At 38.8% G+C, this 13040-nt stretch overlaps 1 protein-coding gene across 1 annotated transcript in view; it reads left to right on the top strand.

Annotated features, from left to right (window-relative positions):
• MCM9 (minichromosome maintenance 9 homologous recombination repair factor) overlaps positions 1-12384 on the top strand; it is a 50929-nt gene extending 38545 nt beyond the window's left edge. The window contains exons 10-13 of the mRNA XM_054819552.1: positions 417-620; positions 2095-2177; positions 7852-7997; positions 10168-12384. Coding sequence (XP_054675527.1) covers positions 417-620; positions 2095-2177; positions 7852-7997; positions 10168-11731 — 1997 coding nt within the window. The 3' untranslated portion in view covers positions 11732-12384. The remainder of the gene's footprint in view (positions 1-416; positions 621-2094; positions 2178-7851; positions 7998-10167) is intronic.
• Positions 12385-13040: the final 656 nt, after the last annotated feature.

The following is a 13040-nucleotide window of genomic DNA, read 5'->3' as shown; positions in this document are numbered from 1 at the left end:
CAAAATGTTTCCCTGCAAAAAATGTTCAGAATACAGCAGGTAGCTTTTGGCTCCTACAAAGTAGGTAAAATGGCCAGAGGCAGTACATACATTCATGTAGCATTTTACATTTTAAGGAATACTAAAGCACTTAGTACTGACTGTACCATCTGGTGGGCAGTGAGTCTGACAGCAGTGCTGTTGAAATTACTGGAGGCTTTACTGTGGAATTCGATAGGGGAGGGATTTGGTGGTGTGTAAGATTTTCCACGCTGGAATTTGACCAAGTCCTTGAGGACTGGTGTACAGACAGTGCGGTATGCCCCAAAAATACAATAATGTGTCTTTTATAGTCACCTTTCTATTTAACAGGAATTCTTGGGAAAAACCTTGATGTCTCTTGTTATAGAATTACTGACTAGGCAGTTGTTACACAGGTTGCCCAAGCAAATCAGAAAAGCTCTGGAGCATGGAAAAGATGAAAACCTACTTCTGCCTTATAAAAAGTATACAGCCAAAATTGTCTGATGAGAGCAACTTGATCCTTGTACGTTACTATCAAATGCAGCGTCAGAGTGACTGCAGAAATGCTGCCCGAACTACCATTCGCTTATTAGAGAGTTTGATACGCCTTGCAGAAGGTAAGGCCGTGACAATTTTATTTTAGACTAACAATTAACCTTTATAAAATTAATAGATCAGGAGTATAATTATAGCCAGTAAGCAGAGTGGCAGCTTTTCCATAGAGAGAGGGATAGGCGATTCTTGTATTGGTTTATGTTTCTAATCTAAAGAGACTTGGCGTTGGAGATTTTGGATGAGGTAAAGGGTGTTATATTTAGATTATCAAAATCAATTTTGCCATTCTCACACCCATAATAAAAACTAAAAACATTGGAAACAATCACATTTGAGAGAAAAATCTCAGAAGTTATATGACTTTATGAAAAGCAATCTCATGATTTCTTTTACTTCATTCGAGTCTGGGTTGCCATCCTAGTCAGCCTGATGAAAGGTGTCAAGTATTTGCTTCTATCCTAAAATTAATATAACATAAAAAATAACACATATTTGTTTCCTTCAATATCAATAATCAAGTCTGTATTTTGCAAGAGGAATTCAACATTTCCAACTCTGAGTTCAAATCACATTTCACCTATAAGAACAAAACCAAAGGAAGCAGTAGGTCTCTGTCTTGACATGATTTTGTTTTATAAAATGGCATATCGCATATTTTCAGGATTAATTTGAAAGCACATACTGTATTTTTGTATAACAATCATACATGGTCTTTATGCTTTTATATGCCAGTCAACAATGTAGTGCTACCTGCAGCAGATGTTTGTATTTTGTTCTCCATTTGGGGGGAAAAATTATTGAAATGAAAGACATTCCTAACTTTTAGTGATTCACATGTTATTTTCACATTCAGTGTTTCTTCCATTCTTATGTGTTCACATGATTGGGGCTTTTAGTAGCATTTTGTTCTTTCAAAGTATTGTATAGGTGCTATTAATTAACCTGCCATTCTCTTGCTGAATAAGAACTGTGTGTGTTTCCATGGCCAATGAGGAGAACTTCATGGGGTAAATTATTTGCATTATATCCATTTACAAAAATGAATTTTGTTGGGAAGAAAGAAAAAATAAAGCTATTATAGAGAAAAGCATTTTAAATAATACTCAATTTGTGGCATAGACAAGTTAGAAGAAATCAAATCTTTTCTGACCTGTGATGAAATTAGACTTACTTTTTTATTTTATGGTGATGACACATGCCTATATAGATAGGGATGTTTCATATCACACTCTTTGTTGTGATATCCAGCACTTTACATTTTTTAACTTTAGCATTTTGAGCATCTTTATTTGATCTGTCACTGTAACTGTAATCCAGAAGTCACATTACATTTTTTACTAGCAAAACTAAGCCTTCCAATTCCTGCTGAAATTGACACTAAAATCAAAAGGATTATATTCATGTTTGAGTTAGGCCCATACGCAAATGTTTGAAGAGCTGAAGAAATTTGAAGAAATATCCTGTCCCTCCTAGTACAAAAAAATTGCTTTTTGACTTTGGTAACACTTGCTTTCAATGCCCATTTATTTTTGATAGCTCATGCCCGGTTGATGTTTAGGGATACTGTCACTTTGGAAGATGCTGTAACTGTGGTATCAGTGATGGAATCTTCTATGCAGGTAAGATTTCTTGCAGATATTGCCATTGCTGCAATACCGCATTTAAGGGATTCAGTTTATCACGTAGATAAATGTGCCAGCTCCTTTTGGCTCTTTGGAGAGGGTTTTGTGGGCTCACATAAAGTAGGTCATCAGAAACCTTGACAAGTCATTTTTAGTCCATCTTGATTGTTAAAATCCTTAAACAGAGATTATACTGAAAAATCTGGGTTGGTGATAAAGGCCTTGTACCTTTTTTATAGATTGCAGTTTAAATGAAGTTTTGGCATACTGTTGACTTGCAGTAATCTACATTTTAAAGACCTTTTGAGCCAGAAATTGTGTCTATATTGCTTTGTTTAATAGCCTCTGATAGGTTTTTCTTCCATGATGTCATCTTGTCACTCATTAACTAGGCATGAGAGAACCAAGTCATCTTTTCTGGAGCAAGTTTCGAACAGTTGCCAAGACCTACACTTTATTTTGCCATTAGATCATTTTAAAAGATGTTGGTGGTGATGCTAAAATTCAGAACTTTCATTGCCCTACTCTGAAAATAGTGCATTCCAGTTATCACATGGATTTCTGTAATGTTTCTTTGTAAAAAGGCATTGAAAAAATGTGGAAGGCTAGATTTTAGTTTACTGTAACATTATTAGGATGTCGAATGTAAAGAAAAAGGAACACATTTAGAATTAATAAAAGGAATGTGAAGCTGACAGAGGCTTTTTTAATGGAAATGTGGAAAATAATATAGACACTATTACTTCAGATAGAATATTTTTAAGGGAAATAAATTTTCATGCTTTGGAGTAGAAAAAAAAATTACCATAAGCAGATTATCCAGAGTTTTATGCACAGGGGTTTTTAGCACATCTGAAATATTTGGCTTTGGCTCTGTCAGAGAAGATACACTCCACTGCACAGATGACTGGTCTGATCCAAAATGGCATTTCCTATGTTTCTGTGGAGGTTGATATGAATATATTGAAATTAAAACAATTTTATATAGCATCTATTAGTTCAATGGACCTTAAAGACCTTTGCAGGAGTAGATATGCTCCTTTTTCGGAGATAAAGCTCTTCAGGATAGATGCACAAAGTGACATCTGGCAGGTAGGCACTTGTGATCTCCCTTGTTCTTTCAGTGAGGGTTGAGAGACTAATTGCAGTTCGTGCCATGGATAATCTACTGCACAGTATTGCAAATGGAATTTGTCTCAAAAATACTACAGGGCTTAACCTTATTAAGTAGCAAAAGATTATTTCACTGTCCGCTGCAATTCATTGTGCGCTTTTTGGAAGAGCTCAGCTTTTCAATGACAGCACAGCATCTAAGTTAAAACAAGAAGCTTTACTAATGTATCCAGTTGAAACAGCAGAATATATCACGTAAGTGTTCATTGATTGTAATTAAACCTGTAATTAACTAGGTGGGAATTTGATGGGACACTGGTTTCAAAGCAGTATGGTTTTGGACTGTGGTGGGTTGACCCTGGCTGGAGGCCAGGTGCCCACCAAAGCCGCTCTGTCACTCCTCTCCTCAGCTGGACAGGGGAGAAATAATACAATGAAAGGCTCATGGGTCGAGATAAGGACAGGGAGAGATCACTCACCAATTACCATCATGGGCAAAACAGACTCAACTTAGAAAAAATTGATCTAATTTATTACCAAGCATATCAGAGTAGAGTAATGAGAAATAAAACCAAATCTTAAAACACCTCTCCCCACCCCTCCCCTCTTCCTAGGCTCAACTTCACTCCCAAATTCTCTACCTCCTCCCCTCGAGCAGCACAGGGGGATGGGGAATGGGGGTTGCGGTCAGTTCATCACACTTCATGTCTGCCGCTCCTTCCTCCTCAGGGGGAGGACTCCTCACACTCTTCCCTACTCCAGTATGGGGTCCCTCCCACAGGAGACAGTCCTCCATGAACTTCTCCAATCTGAGTCCTTCCCACAGGCTGCAGTTCTTCAAGAACTCCTCCAGCATGGGTCCCTCCCATGGGGTGCAGACCCTCAGGAACAGACTGCTCCAGCGTGGGTCCCCCACAGGGTCACAAGTCCTGTCAGCAAACCTGCTCCAGCCTGGGTTCCTCTCTCCACAGGGCCACAGGTCCTGCCAGGAACTTGCTCCAGTGCGGGCTTCCCATGAGGTCACAGCCTCCTTAAGGTGTCTACACCTGTTCTGTAGTGGGGTCCTCCACAGGCTGCAGGTGGAATCTCTGCTCCCCATCATCCTCCATGGGCTGCAGGGGGACAGCCTGCCTCACCATGGTCTTCTCCGTGGGCTTCAGGGGAATCTCTGCTCCAGTGCCTCCTTCTGCACCGACCTGGTGTCTACAAAGTTTCTCACATCTTCTCACTCTGGCTGCAAAAGCTACCACTCTTTTTTTTTTTTTTTTTTTTTTTTTTTTTTCTTCTTCTTCTTAACTATGTTATCCCCAAGGCACTACCACTGTCACTGATGGACTCGGCGTTGGCCAGCAGCAGGTCCATCTTGGAGCCGGCTGGCATTGGCTCAGTCAGACAAAGGGGAAGCTTGTAGAGGCTTCTCACAGAAGCCACCCCTGTAGCCCCCCTGCTACAAAACCTTGCCATTCAAACCCAAAACATGGATAGAAGAAATCTGAAACACTCAGGTTTTTTTCATAACACATCAAAAAGTGGAATATATGTGTGTAATAATAATGAATGTATACTGTCATCTGTGTATCTGTCTACCTCATCAGCATGAATAAATGTAAAATAATTATTTTAACTGTGGTCACTGTTTCATATTTATACAGCCCTGCCCTCAAGGGCTGCAGTTTGCATAACAAGCATCTATCTAATAAGAGTTGGTGAGAAATTTGCCTGAATTACGATTGCAGAAGACTACCTGAGAGTAGTTGGTATGCTTATCATATTTGCTCCACTCTTCATTTCTTATGTGTTCATTTTTGCTGGGAATCTGCAAATTTGAGGTCTGCTCTTTAAGGTCAAATTTTACTTTCCTCCTGGAAAGTCTAAATTAATCACTTCCTTCTTTTTGAAGGAAGTTATTTGTTTTATTAAAAAAATAGAAGTAACAAGCAAAAGTTGATTTTCAGAAATTGATTCCTTCTCTAGAAAAAAAATCACTTTATGTATAGGCACATTCTGTGTTTCCTGTCTAATTGTCAGTCTGTAGAATGAAGTTGTAAATGGGGAAGTGTCAGCGTCATTCTTGGAAGGACTGGCTGCCACCTTTCAGCTCAGCAAACTCTTGGGTCTTCAACACTGTCTTTGCAACTTCTATGAAAAGCCATACTCTTGCCAGTATAAAAGTTCACCATTCTCAAGTCAGTGTTCAGATACTTCTTGTGATCCCTCTTGGGAAGGAGGACTATCACGTTTTCATCACCAACCTAGTTCATTAGCGTTTTTTGTTTCTGTTGTCCTCTAATTTACACTTATTTTTCTCTTTCCCACTTGGTGAGTGTATTCTAATCCCACTGTTTTGATCTTTTCTTTGCCTCATTTCCTCTTTGTTGTCTTCCTCCTTCTCTTGGTCATGTTTTCATCCTTGTTTTATTCCTTTTCCAGTCCCTCTCCTTTACTGCCTTTTTACATTTTGTCTTCCTCTCCTTAGGCACTTTTACACCCTTCCTTTCTGCTAACTTTCCTTGTAATACTTTATTTTTTCTCTCTCTGTTCTAGATCCTCTGCCCTCAGTTCCACAGTTTGTGGATTTGTCACATGGCTGCCTTCCTCTCCTCCAAATGGTATCTCGGAGTTTCAGAGGGGCAGATATCTCAGAGACATAAGCACCAGCACAGGAATGAAACTTGACAGATATCTTAAATTCAATCCCACCCCACTTATAATTTCAGACACACACAAAAGAACATTTAAAAGAAGCTCACTGTGATGGCTAAGTGAAGCACTGAAAAGTCAGTGAGAGCAAGACATAATTGTACCCCTTGGGCGTATAGCTCAAGGTACATAATCATGTATTCCTTTTTTTTTTCCATTGGATCCTTAGGTCACAGGTTGACAGTACTCAAAAGCAACCATCCTTTGTCAGTGTTTTGCTCAATGTTTTGTTTATTACTTGCTCTTCTAAAGGTAGAATTCTCAATTTCTTCATGTGTTTTTCTGTGGAATTCATTTCCAGTGTATTTGAGTATTTCAGAAATATCAGTTCACTTATCTTCACACAGTCCTTGTGAAGTGATGGGTTGGTGCTACTCCTGTTCTGTGATCTAGAGCTGCATTATGCAGGATCCAGAAGAAATTATCCACTGGAGCATACCCCATGAGAGATGCTTAGGGCCCCAGTTTCAGAGTAGTAGCACTTTGAGTGTTTGAGCACGTTTCCTGTTGACTGCACTTTCCTTCTGTGCACACACCACATCAGGATCCCAGTTACAAATTTTCTGCCTTTCAAAACCTTTGCTTAATTGGCTGGTTCTGAATCACAAGAACTGAAACTTTGTGTCAGAGACAGAATCTGGTTCTTCTTGGCTGCTTTTAACTGTCCTAACCAGGAGACTGGACTTTTCCTTCCACAGTCCCTACCTCATTAACTATGAACCTTCCAGTCCTTGAAACAAATATGGCAGAGAGGTTCTACAACAACCTTCTTCATGGCTACAGACTAATGTTTCTCTGTGGAACAGACCTATCATGTTCCTGAAGTTATCAGCAAAAAAAAAGTGATAACTTCAGTGGAATGCATTAATGGTTGCATGGCCAGCCTTAGTTTTAGCACTGTGTAGTTTTAAAGAGCTTTAATTAGCCACCAGAATGATGTTTTTTCAATGTAATTTTTTTAAACACAAAATTGTAAAATTCCAAAATGGAAAAAACAGAAATTGCTACAAATGAAAATGTGTGGTCCATGTGATGCCATATGTGACTGTTGACTTTTGCTATTGCTCACGTTGCACTTGATACGCATTTTGTTCATTAGTTGTATTGAGCTTTATAGATTAGGCAGGAGTGGTAAATGCTAGCTAATCTGTGGCAAAATAGAGGGTTTGTGGTGTGTTTGGGTTTTTTCCAAAGAGCAATTAACTACAGAGCTATTCTAGATTATTTGTTGTGGAACAAATCACTTTGTGCAGATGCTCTGTTCCAAATAAAAACTACTTCATTTCTCACAGGGCACAGCAAAACTGTCCCAGATTAAAAGCACTTCCTCTCTGGAATTATTTGGGAATACTCAATTACTTTTTAAGAGCTATTCAGAAATATTTTTGCAGGTCAGTCTACCCTGTGTTGGTGAGCCTTAATACCCAGGTATTTCCGTTTAAATAATTAGGCAAAGCTAATGAAAGCTTTTAGCAATCAGAACTTTTTCAGTTATAAAAGTTGCTCACATGGGCAGAATTTTTAGAAGGTATTTGGAAAACTTCTTTAATCTTAATGTCCATTTTTAGTCATGATGTTCTCAAGCCTTAAGTGGAGCTTCCATTTTTTGTATAAATAAAAATAGTACAAGTAAACTGCAGGTTTGATCATATAATTGCTTTATGTATATGAGCAACTTTGCCTGTGTGAACAGACCAAATAGGATTATTTCTCTTAAGACACTTACTCAGTAAATATTTGCTACCTTAAGCTTTAAAATATCTAAGGGACAATTTTGTATAAAATGGTCTCTGTTGTTTAAATTTGGTGCTGAATAATGAAGATATTTTGGTTTTCTTTTATCTCTCTGGTGACATAGGGGGGCGCACTTCTCGGAGGGATCAATGCCTTACACACCTCATTTCCAGAAAATCCAATGGCACAGTACCGAACACAATGTGAACTCATATTGGAGCGACTGGAGCTGCAAGATCTTTTGCGCAAAGAGCTACAAAGACTTGACAGGTTATAATATGCAGAGTGACAAAATAATTCAATAGCAAAAAAGAATTGTTTGACAATAATATCTCGAGAGTGTCTAAAAATAGAATCTGTCATTGGGAAGGGACTTGTTCGTTAGAGGACATGGATAAGTAGGGAGACTGTTTTAAAGTAGCACTCTGAGATCATCACAAGATCATTTCTCTTTCTGGGTTATGGAATTTTCAAAGAATTTAAGAACATTTTAATCAGTTCCCAACTCATATCTCAATTCTATGCTCAGATAAATTTCAGTGGAGCTTCTTAGGGTCAAAATGCCAGATTCTGTAGCTGAGCAAATAGTATTATGTAACCTTTTGTTACTTGCTTGGTAAAATACAGCAGATCTGCTTCATATTTTTTAAGCCTTCTTTTGTGTTCGCCTTGTCAGGATCTTTCCCTTTTTGTTAATGGAAAATACAAGCTTGAATCCAAGGTGATTTTTCTTTTTTACACGCTGGAATTTTCACCGTCTCTTTTCTAGTTTTCAGCTCAGTGCAATAATCTTTGGAAAGTCTATTTGCTGTTATTAATAGAAAACTTTTAACGTACTGAGGCTGAGAGGAAAACATAGGATTGGAATGAAATAAAATATGAAAAAATAGTATTTGTTTCCTGAAATGAGATTAGGCTCTAAAGAAATTCGTACTTTCGTATTGTTAAAGGAAGATGAAAGTTGAATGTTACTGAAGCTAATGGAATAAGAACAGCTGGGACAATACACTTTTTCCTTTAAATATTTTTCAGACTTATTTTGTAAGGCCATCTTAGATAACCACAGAGGCAATAAGAGCAGATGAAGGTGGGATATCTCCAACAGACAGACAAAAGCTAGTTTTAAAACAGAGGTGTTCATAAGGGATCATAGAAATGTAGGCATGGGAGATCAAATACAAAGACAGGATCAGCTCTGGGTTTGACCTTCCTGGCAGGGGCTTGTGTTATCTGCTCCAAAGGCCGCCTAATGAAGAGGATTTTCCCCTGCCATTGGATAGTCTGTTCCATTATTGCTCCATCCTAATGCTCGTAAAGGTTTTCCCAGTATCCCACTGAATCCCTTATGCTGCAAATTAAGCTGATTTCTTCTTCCTCCCTCTTAAGCAGCTTAGAGAATACTAAATGAATGTCCTCTTTAAAACAACCTATTCAATATTAGAAGACTTGTCCCACGCATCCCCCCTAAACTATATTTCAATAAACAAGCATGTATCTTTCAGCCCTTCTTGATGAGTCAGATCATTTCTGCTACTTCCCATCAAATTTTAAGAATAAGCATATTAGTAAATAATGATAATAATGATTCTGAAAGATACATGTCAATATAGTTTTTTCTCTCTCAAATAGTGAGGAACTGTTTATAATGCATAGGAATCGTTCCGCCTACACTAATGCAGACACTTTTGGGATAGAATGTGGCTGCTCTTCACTCATGGTTAGAATCACTATTTAGCAAAAAGTAGAATGCTATCTCCCTTGGAAATTACACGTTTAGGTAGAATAGACAGAATATCAGCTACACAGAGATTGGAGGGCCCAGTCAGCACTTCCAGCACCTCTGTTGTTTTGGAGGGCCCTGAGAATATTAACAGCCACAGGCAGTGGTAATTAGTTTTTTAGGTGATCTGATATCTCTATCGTGGAGTTTTTGACATGTTGAGTCCATAGTGATTGTGAGAGAAAACTGCCAGCAACCACTATTCCAATTAATACCTAGATTTTCCATTCTGATGTCATTTGAGCCTTTGCCTTGCTCAGGATAAAATCCAATGAGGTTCCTGTTCTAGAAGATACACTTACAGAATATGTAATCCCTAAGGGGACTCTAGCAATGGCTGTAAGTAGTGCAAATCTGTTTGGGGTTTTTGGGTTGGTTGGTTGGTTTGTTTGTTTCCCAAGGAAATTAAGTGATTCCTTTCTCTGCCCATCTGCCTATCTTCTATTGGGGACACTAAATTCTGCCACTCATTGTAGAAGGTGCTGAAAGATCACAGACTGCAACACCAGCTTTTGGAGCTGTATGTGAGACTTAATAATGCACTTTTGTGACCTACATTATTTGTAGCTTTTCACCATTCATACATATTAAGCATCACTAATGCAATAAAGAAAGAAAATGAAAAATAAATTACTATTGCTTTTTTTTTTCATTCCATAGATTACAAAAGGAAAATTCATGCCAGCTGCAGCCTGAAGAGACAAGTTTCAGTACTACTACAAGATGCTTGAACAAGGATGCATTTGGGCAGTCAAAGCAAATGTTTCAGTCAGAACCTTCAAATCAGCAAGAGAGTAATTCCAGGCCGCAGCCTTCTTTGCCCAAAGGGAACTGTGAAGAGGATACACAACTAGAACCCTTATGCAACCCAGCACATGGTAATAACAAAAATACAAACCACTTGATTAAACATAGTAAGAGAGGTGATGATGGCAGCCTGGCATGGTTTGACAGCCTGGAAGAGAGCAACGCTGATGCTGAAGAAACTTTTCAGAAAAAGTCTCCGGTGCCCAAGATATCTCCAAATAACTTGGCTTCAGAAACCCTACACAAAACACCCTGTTCTGAAGAAAGAAGCCTTTCAAGGAAGGGAAATGGAATGAGAGAGTCACTGGCAACTGTGAATCTACATGCTCCTTTGGAACAGGACAAAGCTTCCAAGATAAGCGGGAAGAGGACTGAAGAACACAACTGTTTTTCTTCAGAAGCAAACATTCACAGTCCAGCATCACCAAGTGCTAGTGTGCAGGATTCAGTTATTACACAACGGGTTTCTAAAAGCTGGCAGAGACTGCACACGGAGAAGTCACATGGATTCTTTACAAGTACACAGGACCCTGAGGCAAAGCCCCTTCCTTCAGTATTACCTGTGTCTGACCTGCCAGATCATTCAAGTGATGCAGAGTCTGTGCTAGGGGAGGAACAGAACAGCGTATCTGTAGCAGCAAAAACTGCAACAATTTCCCTGAGAAAACGAAATAAAGGTCAAGTAGTGAAAGAAACAAAGGTAGTAAGTTCCCATAAGCCCGAAATCCTTGACAGTGAAAGTCCTCCAGCAGCTAAACTAGCTAAATTTTCCTTCAGACCAAGGACAAAACTTGATCGTTCTTCAGACAAGAAAAATGAAGAATTTTCTCTTTTTCAGAGTGAAACTACTTTTAAGCCTGGGGAGCAGCTCCAAAGAGAGCAGCTGCCAGAAGACTGCTGCCCCTCTGAGAAATCCAAGATGACATTGACTCGCTTAGGAAAAAATAATTTGAAAAAACGATCAATTGATAATAAAGGGAGAGAAGAGCAACAGAGTCAGGCCTTAGGGAAAGAGATCAGAGGAAGTGCAACAATATGCTCGGATGTGAGTTTGAATGCTGTGTCTTCTCCATCGATTGAAAACAGAAGAGATGGAGAGGGGAAGCTTGGTAGCCCAAGCTCAGGGAGGGTGCGCTCCAGCACGTTAGCCAAATTGTCGTCATTCTCCTTTGCCTCGCGTCCTGAGTCAAAATTGGGAACCTCCCCTACCACTAAGATTGACACTAACAAGGAAAGCCATAGCCCATTGCTGAAGGTGCACGTGAGCAATCCTAGCAGGAGGAAGAGTTTTGCATTGGGAAATGATAGTAAAATCAGTGTGGTCACACAGAAACCTCTCTTCTCCATAGCAGAGCTAGATGATGCTACATTAGATTTTGATTGGGATGAAGAGGTTAGGAAAAAGCCAAGCACGTAACGTGTATCCTCCAAATTACTTAACATACAGTTCTTCTGAATCTCCATCCTTCTATCAGTTGTATCCGGCATTTACAAAGCATTTAAAAACAATCATCCTGGACCTCTGTTGATGCCAATGAATGTACTTTTTTTAAGGGCCTTATACTTTACATCAGCTAAAAACTGCGTATACTGCAGGCCTGATGAGGCTTATAGTTTTCTAAACTCTTCCTGAGGCTGCTTATATCAGTTGACTGTTTTGATTGACCTGATATAACGGGGAGACTTACATGGTTATGTTCATATATCTAGAGTATAGTGAATCTTGCAGAAGAGCAGATTTAATTGACTCTTATCCTTTATTTCATGTAATGGTTAGAACTATACATGATTGATTGTCATTCCAAATAACCATGCCACTTTAGAAAAATGATGGTGCAAAAGCTATGTCTTTTTTTTTCATCTATATATGTCATTTGTCTCAGCGTATTTAGCAATATTGTGATTTACATCATGCTGTGTGGTAAGTATTTCTGTATTACCAGTATCATGACAATTTTGCTACATCTCTGGTTACTGTGCTTCTTGTCACACTGCTGTTGAAGACATGGATCGAGACCTTTTTTTGTTTCTGTTTTTTTAATTTCAATTTTAAATACACCGATTCAGGTATCTGTGTCTGTATTCTGGGTCATTTTATCAAAACCCAACTCTGTAATAAACATACAGTTCTTCAATGCAGAGAGAACAAATTCCAGGTGATTGAATGGGAATCCTCAGTAACCAGGGTAACTTCAATGCAGGCATTAAGCCCTGGCACATAAACTACACTTCAGACCTGGCAGCACGGTGAAGACCTACCCTAGTGTAGCTTGGTTCTGACTCAGATAATGTTTACTTGACTATTTTAATTGTGATTAGATTTGTACTGCATCTGATATGCAGTTCATCTTCTGTGGCATGCTGCATCCTATGTCATTCATTTGTCTAATGGAAAATTAATCTACTAATGCACTCCATGTTTACAGAGAAAGGTAAGCCTTAAATTTCTTTCAGGAACTTGCCTGGTATGTTTCTTCTGTATTTGAATTCTCCACAGAATATTCTTGTTATTACCTGCAAGGTAAACAGAGAATGGAGTGGTTGCTTACAGCACAGTAAATCCTTTGAGAGGCTTGCTAGCACAAAGAAGATTTGATTCTCTCTTGATTTGCTTAAATTTAGAAGTAGCTCCCTTGAAACCAGGTGAGTTAAAATACTGTAAAATTTCAGAGAATGAGGGAGTGTGAGGCCAAGTACTTCATTTGAGACAGTGAAATCATGAGAAC

Source organism: Grus americana, chromosome 3 (assembly GCF_028858705.1).
Source record: "Grus americana isolate bGruAme1 chromosome 3, bGruAme1.mat, whole genome shotgun sequence".
Taxonomy (NCBI): domain Eukaryota; kingdom Metazoa; phylum Chordata; class Aves; order Gruiformes; family Gruidae; genus Grus; species Grus americana.
Note: the sequence above shows the minus strand (reverse complement) of the source record. Positions and strands in the feature narration are given on the sequence as shown.